The sequence below is a fragment of the Nannobrachium achirus genome, assembly GCF_963921795.1.
Source record: "Nannobrachium achirus genome assembly, chromosome: 7".
In the NCBI taxonomy this organism is placed as follows: Eukaryota; Metazoa; Chordata; class Actinopteri; order Myctophiformes; family Myctophidae; genus Nannobrachium; species Nannobrachium achirus.
Window position 1 is genome coordinate 64,037,378 of NC_137816.1, and position 12,670 is coordinate 64,050,047.

Sequence of the window (12,670 nt, forward strand, 5' to 3'; positions counted from 1 at the left end):
TAGGCTAAGTTTCTGACTAGATCCAAAGAGGATACATTCAGTTTTGCCTAGGTGAATTGAGAGTCTGTTGTCATTGAGCCAGGTGCAGATCTTGTTAAGTTCACAGTTAAGGGCCTTTTCAACCTGCAATATGTCTCTGCCTGAGACTAGGAGAGCCGAGTCATCCGCGAACAGAAACAGATTGCAGTCACAAGCAGATGACATGTCGTTTACGTATATTAAGAACAACAGTGGTCCTAGTATACTCCCTTGAGGTACTCCACAGTTTACAGTTGTGCTTCTCAAAAAGACCCCCAAATTAACACAAAGGGCTCCCAAAGTGGCATTTGGTGTGACATTTCCAGCATATGCCGTTCGGAATATGCCAATATATGCCATTTTGGAAACGTCATACTTACATACAGAACTCTATACCTGAACATGATGAGGGGGTTGACAGTGAGAACTCTATACCTGAACATAGCGATGAGGAGGTTGACATTAAGAACTCTTTCTACCACTTTTTCTAGTCACATGTTCAAATACTGGATTCTGATTGGCTAAATTCCGGAGGTTATGGCAGAACAACCGCCGCAGTTGTGTGAGGACGAGATCAATGCGCCTCAGTGTACATCCGGGGACTTCAGGAGGTAGTCGGAACACCTTTCCCCCAACCAACATATGACGGTCGTAGCGGTCCTATGTTTACTAACGTGCGTACGACGTCGCCGATTTATTTGGATCCAATGCAATCCGCCAACTTTAAAGCCCCTTTTCTCTGAACCTATGCCTTTCTGGAAGCGAACAGCCTCTATTTACGGCCGGAACGGTACTTCTAACTGACGTTAGCTTAGCTGTAAGCTAGACGCATGGATTAGTATGGAGTTGGCGCCATCTGTTGGTGAGTAGAAGATGTTGTTGGTGGAACTATCTGCTGTCTCGCGGAAGTTTTATAGGCAATAATGATTGTAACTTAAGATCCTTGCAAGTTACAACTATGTGTTTTCTTTCATGTATAAGGGAAAAAGTGGTAGAAAAGCTATTTACCACTCGGGGTCGGACATTATGCTCTGATAATGTCCTGTGTGAGGGTGTTATCGGACTCGGCTTCGCCTCGTCCGATCACCCCCTCACACAGGACATTATCAGAGCATAATGTCCTCTCACTCGGGGTAAATTGCTTACATACCTGAACATAGCGATGAGGAGGTTGACATTAAGAACTCTATACCTGAACATAGTGATGAGGAGGTTGACATTAAGAACTCTATACCTGAACATAGTGATGAGGAGGTTGACATTATAGAACTCTATACCTGAACATAGCGATGAGGAGGTTGACATTATAGAACTCTATACCTGAACATAGCGATGAGGAGGTTGACATTAAGAACTCTATACCTGAACATAGTGATGAGGAGGTTGACATTAAGAACTCTATACCTGAACATAGCGATGAGGAGGTTGACATTATAGAACTCTATACCTGAACATAGCGATGAGGAGGTTGACAGTGAGAACTCTATACCTGAACATAGCGATGAGGGGGTTGACAGTGAGAACTCTATACCTGAACATAGCGATGAGGAGGTTGACATTAAGAACTCTATACCTGAACATAGTGATGAGGAGGTTGACATTAAGAACTCTATACCTGAACATAGCGATGAGGAGGTTGACATTATAGAACTCTATACCTGAACATAGCGATGAGGGGGTTGACAGTGAGAACTCTATACCTGAACATAGCGATGAGGAGGTTGACATTAAGAACTCTATACCTGAACATAGCGATGAGGAGGTTGACATTAAGAACTCTATACCTGAACATAGCGATGAGGAGGTTGAGCAGCAGCACGTTGGTGACCAGCAGGAAGATGACCAGCAGCAGGATGACCAGCCAGTTGGCGTAGATGTTGGGACAGGGTGGCAGGACCCCCATGGTGATCTCCGCCGAGTCGTTGGTGCAGTTCATGTCCGGGAATTTGGCCTCTGTGACAGTGGTGGTTGAAAAGTATTCAAAATCATTTTACTTAAAGGTCCGCTGTCACGCCCCGAAATTATCATAGTATTATACAGTAGTTCATGTGGTCTCTCTCCAGTGTAGATCCTGAAACAGTCTGAAACTGTCACAGTGTAATCTGCCCAACAACAGCTGACCAGTACAGTAAGTAGTCTAAGTACAGTCAATTAATTTGATTGGTGTATAATTGCACATCCCCACAATGACATCATAAAAATATTAACTTGTTTTTTAAGATGATTCTTAAAGTGACAGTAACCCTTTAGGTGACAGGCCCCCTCTAAGTCAAAGTATTGATAATGCGATGTAGAAATCATAGAAGTAAAAGTCTGGGTAATCAGAATTTAGTACAAAAGTATTTTGCATCAAAATATACTTAAAGTACCAAAAGTAAAAGTTCTCGTTAGAGGTGGAAGATACTCAAGTAAGTACGCGAGACTCGTTATGCAGAATGTCCCGTTTCACAAGTTCAAAATGTATAAAAAAATTAAAATAAAATATATTTTGAAAATAGGCAATCTACAAGCTCACAATGCGACCCGTTGCTTGTAGAGCTGCTATTTTCAAATGTCCGAAATATAAATATATTTAGGGCTGAAATGGTTAGTGTGGTTTGTAATAATAATTAAAATCTACAAAGTAACTACTAGATATAACTAAAGATTTCAAATCATTGTGGTGCAGTAAAGAGTACAACATTTGCTTCTGAAATGGTTAAATATCTGAAAACACAAATTGACAAGAATCCAAAATACACTGATGATGAAACTATATGGAATCTATGAACAGGTTGTGGGGGTCCCTGCTTCATCTCTCTCTCAACCAGTGTTGATTTCGTCGACTAAAACTATGACGAAAAATGTTTGTCGACTGCGTTTTTTTCACTGACGAAAACAAAATAAAAACGAAATAAAAACTAAGCTATGATGACTAAAAGTAAGACTAAATATATTGACAATTTCGTCAAAAAAATAAAAACTAGACTAAAACGTTAGGGAGGGACTAGTGGAGAAGAGAGTCATTTTATGTTTGGTTGCTCTCAGGTGTTGTCTGCGACGCATTGTGAGCTTGTAGATCGGCTATTTTCAGCACGCAACCAAGTGTAAAATCAGTCATTATGATGCCATCAAGGCCTGCCAAAATACAATTACAGTTGACTAAATCAACAGTGGATTTAGTCGACTAAAATCTTATAATATTCAGTCAACTAAAATTAGACTAAAACTAAAACTGTTCGGGTGACTAAATTATGACTAAAACTAAAAGACATTTTATTCAAAAGACTATGACTAAACTAAACTAAATCAAAATTTGCTGTCAAAAACAACACTGCTCTCAACTAAGGGGTCCTTGGCCTTTCCAGCGCTCCTCACCATCGATCTCCTCCAGGGGGATCTGTCCAAAGATGTGCAGGTAGGGCCGGTACAGAGCCCTGCGGAACACCCAGTCGATGCGCGGGTCGTTGGGGTGGAGCAGCGCCTGAGTGGCCACGCCGTACGCCACAAGCCACACCCCCAGGAAGAACAGGAAGAAGAACACGTCCTTCATCTGGGAGAGGAGACGCCAGCACATTCACTGTTTAGAATCCATGCAGGTTTAACCGTTTTAAATGAGTTATCTTCATTTATACTAGCCTCGTAAACCAGACTGGGAGGAGTCAGTTTACTAGGCTACATTTATACAGCATTTTACACTTAATGGACAACTTTATTTTTTTTACAACAAGGGTTCATATTTTAGATTGTTATTAGAGAAAAGAAAAGATGAGTGTTAAAATGCTTTCATTTACTCTGCTTTCTATTGTCTTAGCGATTTTAGTATTTTCATTTCAGTGGGTGAATATGTATGTATTGTATGTATTTTTAGACACAATAAGCCGGTAATTTCTTTGTTACTATTTACACCAGCCCCCATAAGTCACATCTGCCCATGAAAGATTGCGGTGCATCTTGGGAATGAATTTTTAGACACAATTTTTATTGTGTCTAAAAATACATTTTTAAAATACATTTTTAGCCTCTTGCATGCATGCCCCCAACCTGTTTATTTTAATGATCAATTGATGGATTGTGTCCTGGCTTGGATCAATGGAACTAACGTTAGCCTACTGTAGCAGCACTATGGAACATCCCTCTTCTACTCCACATTTCAACAACAAGTGCTGACATTTAAGCCAAATACCATTTACCATTGAGCTAATAGAGCATGCCTGCTCGCTCAGGGGATAAACTGAATCTTGACCATGAGGTCAAAATTCGTGTCTAGGTGAGACATGACCTTTGACACGATCTGAATGTCTCAATAGAAGAGCAGGGGGACAAAATACAACCACCCTGATTGTATTAAGTTATATTGTATCAAGTTACATGTACAGTTAATTATATTTTAAATATTACATATTCTACCATATAGATTGTACAACATTAAATTGCATTAATACAAAAGTTACATATTGAGGCTTTAAGTTCTAATTTATTTGCATCACTTAATATTGATGTTATATACAGTATTTTCTGGACTATAAGGCGCACCTGACTATAAGGCGCACTGTCAATGAATGGTCTATTTTCAAACTGTTTTCATATATAAGGCGCACCTGACTATAAGGCGCACATAATAGACGCTACCGTTGCGTTATGCATCCAACAGATGGAGCTGTGCTAAAGGGAATGTCAATGTCAATGAATGATCCATATATAAGGCGCACTGGACTATAAGGCGCACTGTAGTTTTTTGAGAAAATGAAAGGCTTTTAAGTGCGCCTTATAGTCCGGAAAATACGGTAATCATTATTAATCATAGTGTTTTGCCAATGACTTGCAATTCCCTCACGGCCCAGCAGATGGCCCTAACCAACAGGTTGAGAACCCCCAGCTATAGACAAGGGGTTTTCAAAGTGGGTGACGGGGCACCCTGGGGTGCCGCGACGGCAGTCAAGGGGTGCCGCGAGATCATTTGATAATATTTGGAATTTATTTGGACACTTGAAGAAATATTTAGTATCATTTTAAACTTGAAGTACAAACATTTTTTCAGTCAGTTCGAACCAAAATGGCCATTATCTCAACGTTTTCCTCGCAACATAATCACTAAAATATGGTCACTGTCGGGCAGAAACCTTGTATTTCCAAGTTACAAGACTGTCGCACAAAACTAGTGAAAACAGCCGATCTACAAGCACACTCGCGAGGCGTTGTGTGCTTGTAGATCTGCTGTTTTCTCTAGTTTAGTACATATTTTAGATGATAAATACAAAACGAACGGTTTCCACCCGTCAACTACGATATGCTATAAATGTAAGGTGCTGGGAGTGAAAATTATAATGTAGGGGTGCCTCGGATTAAAAATAATATTTATGGGGTGCCCTGAGACAAAAAAAAGTTTGAAAACCCCTGGTATAGACTACTACAGTATGTTGTTTGGGTCACCATTCTCTCCACGATGATGATCTTTGGTCCCAGCTGCTTGTGAATGGCAAAGATGTGGATGAGCCTGAGGGTGAACACCATGGAGTCGATGGCCAGGACGGTCCTGCCTGCTTCGTACGTGCTCTGAGCCATCCTGCCAACAGCAGACACAAACCACACAACCATCACTTCACCATGCCCTGTACCCTATAGCTCAGGGGTTTTCAGAGTGGGTGACGGGTAGGGCATTCACGAATAGTGATTTTTAGTATTCAAATTATTCGACCTCAAAGTATTCAAATAGTCGAATATTCGACAGGACTGGCCAAACTGTCAAATATTAAGTAAGCAAGAGGCGAACATCGTGAAAATAGCCGCTCTACATGCTCTCAACGCCTCGCATTGCGAGGCGTTGAGAGCATGTAGATCAGCTATTTTCACAATATTTATCTGCGGAACAGAGTCACATTAAATATAATACCTACAATTCCATGTGCTTGTCAGAGTGGGGGTCCCCAGTTCAAATATGTTTATTTTGGGGGTCTGAGAACCATTAACAAATTCATCCACCAGGGGAATTGACAACACATTCTTATGACTTCCTACAGCCAAGCTTTATAAACTATACATTTTTTAAAGAGAAAACAGTAAAAAAAAAAAAAAAAAAAAAAGCGAATATTCGACTTCTGTGAACAAACGTTGAATAGTGACTTTGATATTCGAATACTCGAATATTCAAATATTTGATGAATGCCCTAGTGACGGGCACCCTGGGGTGCCGTGACGGCAGTCCAGGCAAATCTAAGAAATTCCTATTGACAGGTTGTGGGGGTCCCTGCGAGATAATTTGATAATATTTGGAATTTATTTGGAAACTTGAAGTACAAAGTTATTTTCAGCCAGTTCTAACCAAAATGGCTGTTATCTCAACGTTTTCCTCGCAACATAATCACTAAAATATTGTCACTGTCGGGCAGAAACCTCGTATCTCCAAGTTTCAAATGTGTACGTCTTTTGGTAAAGCAAAGCCCTGCTTCATCATACAAGACTGTCGCACAAAACTAGTGAAAACAGCAGATCTACAAGCACAGCGATGCGAGGCGTTGTGTGCTTGTAGATCTGCTGTTTTCACTAGTTTAGTACATTTTATAGATGATAAATACAAAACGAACGGTTTTGGACATACAAGGTTTCCACCCGACAACGACCATATGCTATAAATATAAGGTGCTGGGAGTGAAAATTATAATGTAGGGGTGCCTCGGATTAAAAAGCATATTTATGGGGTGCCCTGAGACAAAAAAAAGTTTGGGAACCCCTGCCCAATTAAGCTGTCATTCACTCACTTCTCACTGGGGATAGCTAAGTGTTACTAGTGGCTAGTTGTCTGTGGCATTCAAGGCTCATGCATACTCCAGGTGAAGTGATAGCTCTTCACTTGATAAGATATCACTTTTTTTAGGTGATGTCGGAAAGTAAAAGCAGATGAGATGTGTCGGGTTTGCGGTGAAGCCTCTTCACCGACGGCTAATGACGTAATGTTTTAGTATTCTGACTTTAGAAAACTACACCGCGGTGATAGCTGCTCACTCACTCCACCCTGGAGTATGCATGAGCCCTTTAGCCCAGGGGTCTTCAACAGGTTGTCCGGGACCCCTAGGGGGTCCTCAGAGTTACTACAGGGGGTCCTCCAAATCTTTGTGTGGCTATAAACACTTGTTCTACTTTTTTTCATATTAACCGCTTGAACCCTAACTTTAGCCTAAAATAGCCGATCTACAAGGGGCGTTGTGAGCTTGTAGATCGGCTATTTTAGGCAAAGGGGTTTGGTGTAGAGGGGAAAAAGAGCAGACTAAGTACAGAGTGAAATTGACAGTTCAAGTGGTTAAATATCTGAAAACACACATTGACATGAATCTAAAATACACTAATGATTGTTCTGTCAACCGATTAAACAGTACATGGACTCTTCTAAAGGGTTGTGGGGGTCCCTGCTTCATCTCTCTCTCTCAGCTAAGGTGGTCCCTGGCCTGAAAACGTTGAAGGCCACTGCTTTAGCCTACTGTGCGGTGCTGCGTGCTCACCTGCAGCACACGCTGACAACAAACAGGGACATGGCCACCATGTCACACTTGTTCCAGTTGTCCTCCAGGTACACCTTACACTTCTTGAAGATGTTCATCTCCTCGTCCGTAAAGAAGCTCTGTCAAGAGAATGCATTCATAGTACATTGTGAGGTGAAGCTGCCTCACTTCCCCTTGCCTGTCTTGCCCAAGGACACTTCGACAAGTGGACAGGTTGAGTCGGGATTCAAACCGCCGACCCACGGATCATTGGACGACAATTTGGCCAATATTTCATTTGTCATTTTAGAGGTTTATATTAACTCATTCCCTGCCAGGCCCGATAGTCCCGAGATTATTCCAATGTCTTTCCCCGCCAGGCCCGATAGTCCCGAGAATTAAAAAAAAAAAAAAAAAAATTCAAATTTTTTTTTGACCCCCAAAAATGGAGTAGGCATGATAGCAATCGCGAAATTGCATGTTTAACCCCCATAGCAACCCCATCTTTCAAGCATGGCAGCCATTTTGGCAGCCATCTTTGTTAAACATAGTGGCTGTTATCTCATGAATGCCTGAACGGATTTCCATTCAGATTTTTTTGTTTGAAAGCTGTGAGCAATGTGAACACACGTGGTGCATTATCTAGGCATGGGTGTGCATGATCCGTGCACACCCAATTACATGGAAGTCTATGGAGACGAATGGCAGGTGGGAGTACGGAGGTATGTTAAAATGGCGGTCAATGTGTTAAAAAGTCCTTAAATTGTCACTGTAGAAATGTGCAGATACCCTCTATACACTTAAACTTTATGTTGGTTTGTTTACAGTTGAGAGAGAAAACAGTGTTGCACATTAAGTTAAATCATCTGGGGACCCCCCAAAATAATTTGGGGACCCCCCTGGGGGTCCCGACCCACAGGTTGAGAACCACTGCTCTACACCAGTGTAACGCTGACCTGTCGCAGCTCCTCCAGCACCAGGGTGAACACCCAGTAGTAGAGCATGATCTATAATATTATAATACTATAATACTATAATGTTAGTATTCTACCAGTAAGACTCCCTAATCGGGAGATAAGCGACCGTAGGTTGCTTATCTCCACAAATAGGGCAAAAATGTTTTTTTCCAAAATCTTCCTGATCCATGTTGATGACATGAGTGTAGACATGCTGTGTAGTGATTTCCGTGATTTTAGGGCAAAATATGTAGGAGCAGTGTCCAAAAATGTGTTTTTAAAAATCGGCCTGAAGGTGGCGCTATATGGGACAGATTCATGTTGATGGGATGAGTGTAGACATACTGTGTAGCGATTTGCGTGATTTTAGGGCCAAAACTGTAGGAGCAGTGTCCAAAAATGTGTTTTAAAAATCGGCCTGCAGGTGGCGCTAGAAGAGGGCCATGTGAGAAATGAGGGGTGGGGTCTCCGCGTTGCCTTGGCGGACGAATAGGTACCGGCCCCGGCTCTCCCGGACGCTCCTAGCCCGAGTTACGGCATTTGATGTGAGCTGCAGTGGAGGGGGTCCTCCACTGGGGGCGCCACCACTTTTGCATCCGTTCTGGAGCACCAGGAGTGGGTGGTCCCCAGGAATTCCCCGTGAGCAGCCCCGTTGGGGTGGTCATTTGGTCATTTTTGCACATGTGGTCATTTTTTACACCTGGGGGTCCCCCAGGGACCTGGGGGTCCCTGGAGCTCTGGGGGTCCTTGGAGGTTGTAGTTTGGCAGGTAAGGAGTGTGTGTGCAAAATGTGCCATGGATGGGGGCAACGGTTGTGGAGATATGAGCAGGGCAAAAGTGTGACGTGAGACGTGTCACTCACGGAGGGACATTTTTTTACACCTGGGGGTCCCCCAGGGACCTGGGGGTCCCTGGAGCTCTGGGGGTCCTTGGAGGTTGTAGTTTGGCAGGTAAGGAGTGTGTGTGCAAAATTTGGCATGGATGGGGGCAACGGTTGTGGAGATATGAGCAGGGCAAAAGTGTGACTGACTCACAGACAGACAGACGGACGGACGGACGGACGGACAGCCTGTGGAGGTTTTGGTAGTAAATGCGACCTACGGTCGCAATAACCCTACCTGTCGCAGCTCCTCCAGCACCAGGGTGAACACCCAGAAGTAAAGCATGATCTATAATAATATTATAATATTATAATACTATAATGTTAGTATTCTATAACCATTAACCCCTACCTGGCGTAGCTCCTCCAGCACCAGGGTGAACACCCAGAAGTAGAGCATGATCTCGGGGCCCCCGGGGCCTAGCGGAGGAGGCGGTCTGAAGTCCAGCAGCAGAACGTAGAAGAAGAGCAGCAGGAAGGCGAAGTACATGATGACGTTGCCCAGGAACACGGTGACCGGAGCGCTCCAGAAGCGCCGCCAGCGCCGCAGTAAGAAGCGCCACCACACGGTGGCGCAGCTCTGAGCCGCCGGACCTCCTGGCGTCCTGGAGTCTCTGGAAGGCAGGGACGTGCAGAGAATGTTAGAGAGGCAGGGGCTGAAATTTCCAAAAGGGCCCTTTTGGTAAAAATATCGAAAATAGCCGACCTCCAAGCTGCGATGCGTTGTGAGCTTGGAGGTCGGCTATTTTCGGTGCTTGGTTTCTACACAGAGAGGACAATTCTTTCAACATAAGATGCTGTGTTCAAGTTCAGGAGAGTTTGGACATGGCAATTCTCTTTTTTATATATATATATATATATATATAATTTTTATCCCACGGTTTTTGCAACCCATTTTCTCACCCAGTGCCAACTACCTAACCTGTAGTCCTGGTTTCCGCTCTCCCCCTGCCGCGCCAAGGGAATTGGGGAGCACCTGGCTGGCGAGGGGGAGGTAGTTTAGAAACCAGGACTACTGCATGTTTTTGTGAGGGTATTTACCCTAGGAGGTTTACATAGATTGTGCATTACATTCACCCACACACACATTCATACACCGGTGGCAGAGGAAACCATGCAAGGCACTCAGTGCCGCGTTGTGAGCTTGTTGTGAGCTTGTTGTGAGCTTGCTGTTTTTCAATTGCTAAAGTATAACATAATTAGGGCCCCCCCACCTTGGGCCCTAGTAATTTAGTCACATTCCCCCCCCCCCCCCACCCCCTTCCCCCCCTTGTGACACCCCTGCCTGTCCTTACTGCGCTAAACAGATTGTTTTTTTCTTTGTCCTTTCCTCATTGCCTCCAAAAGCTGTAATTTTAATTCATGGGTGCATGGATGACTTTCTTATTGTGACTCATTGTTTTTTTGTATACACGTTTAATTGGTATGGGCAGTTTGATCCACCACCACCGTGTGACTTGAATGGGGGTGGAGAGTTGCGTTCGGGGTTCGTCCAATGAGGAGACGCCGGACTAAACTGTGCCGCAAAGTCACAGGAACTCTGAAAATGAAGTGTGAAAGTGACACCGTCGAATTAACCCATTTAGGCCTAAAATGATTGAATGCTTTAACCAGTGAAAAATAGCAGATATACAAGCTCACAGCGCGGCACCGAGTGCCGCGCTGCGAGCTTGTAGATCTGCTATTTTTGAAAAAGTCATGAAAATGTGTGCAAATCTTTGGATATATGTATTATTCAAAGCGAACGTTTGTAACTCAAATTTTGCTTCTGGGTGGTCCCTGGAACTAAATATTTTGAGATGGGCGTCCTTTGCCAAATACATATAATTTTGGGGGTCCTTCACATGAAAGGTTTGAGAACCACTGTCATATAGTAGTCTCTCAAGAACAGACTAACTGAGCTCCAGTTAAGTGAGAAGGACCTTTTCTTTGACGATGGCTGGCCAGATTGCTGACATAGAAACAAAGGTTTTTCAAAAAATCTTAGAAGGATTCAAAAGACACTTATCATAGAATCGGGTCAAAATTCTAATTTTCACGATTTTTCAAAAATAGCAGATCTACCAGCTCGCAGCGCGGCACTCGGTGCCGCGCTGTGAGCTTGTATATCTGCTATTTTTCAATAGTTAAAGCATAAAATATTGATACACAAAATGTGTACCCGTTCTAAATGGGTTATGTGCATAACGTCAAGGGCCGAAATGGAAATTTAAGCCCCACTTATGGCCTAATGCGATTATGCAGGCTTATATGGCTTATAATGGCTACAATGGTCCACTTCAATTACGACGCCTTCCATCACAGCTCATTACTGAAAGCCTCCACAAAGTGGCCAGTGTGAAACTATTGTAATGAGAATGTCAAACCGCTGGTTAAAAATGTGAACCTCATTTGGGCGTTCTCATTACAATATCGTCGTTGTCGGGTGGAAACCTCCTATCTCCGAGTTTCACATTTGTACGTTCTTTCACAAGGTAAAGCCCTGCTTCGTCATACAAGGCCGTCGCACAAAAGTAGTGAAAACAGCAGATCTACAAGCACACAACGCCTGGCACACAACGAAAGGCGTTGTGTGCTTGTAGATCGGCTGTTTTCACTGGTTTAAATCATTTTTAAAATGATAAATGCAAAACCAACAGTTTTGGACATACAAGGTTTTCCCCCCGACAACGACGATATGCAACACGATTACACTGTCCTCATATGTCCAGGATTCAAATAAAAAAAACGTAAGTAGCAGATCTATATGCAAAGCTTGTGGATCCACTACTTTTGATGTTTTTTGCGTGACGCTGTAGTGTGATCAACTAGGGGGCTAGTTTAGGGAAAAACACAAAAAGTTAAAATATGGAGTTAAGAGGTTTCTGCTCGACACAGCAACAATATACAATATGTGGCGTTCTCGTTACAATATGCATAGTGCATGCCTGCATTCACAGTCTATGCACACGTCTTAGGTTGCCATGTCAATTAACATTGAGTGCCGCGCTGCGAGCTTGTAGATCTGCTATTTTTGAAAAATCGTGAACATTTAGGCAAGTCTTTCAATATTTTTGACGCGATGTTATGAATGTCTTCTAAATCCTTCTAGGGTTTTTTGAAAATGCACATTTCTGGTTCTCAAACTTTTTTCATGTGAAGGACTACTAGAATTATATGTATTTCTAATTTTGAACGTCCATGACAAACATGTCCACAGAACAGTGTTGGGAAAGTTCACTTCAAAAATGAACTAGTTCAAGTTCAAGTTCAAAACTTCTAAAATGAACATAGTTCATAATTCTATATTTTGAACTAAAGTTCATGGTTCCCCAAAATGAACTAACTTAGTTCTTTTTCGTTCTTTTTTAACCATAATATTT

The 12,670-nt window shown here is 42.8% G+C and overlaps 1 protein-coding gene across 1 annotated transcript in view; it reads right to left on the reverse strand.

Moving 5' to 3' along the window:
* trpm5 (transient receptor potential cation channel, subfamily M, member 5) overlaps nt 1-12,670 on the reverse strand; it is a gene marked incomplete at both ends in the record, with an annotated part of 76,167 nt that overhangs the window by 17,992 nt on the left and 45,505 nt on the right. Inside the window, 5 exons of the mRNA XM_080730391.1 lie at nt 1,803-1,971; nt 3,376-3,550; nt 5,431-5,563; nt 7,494-7,612; nt 9,661-9,922. Coding sequence (XP_080586517.1) covers nt 1,803-1,971; nt 3,376-3,550; nt 5,431-5,563; nt 7,494-7,612; nt 9,661-9,922 — 858 coding nt within the window. The remainder of the gene's footprint in view (nt 1-1,802; nt 1,972-3,375; nt 3,551-5,430; nt 5,564-7,493; nt 7,613-9,660; nt 9,923-12,670) is intronic.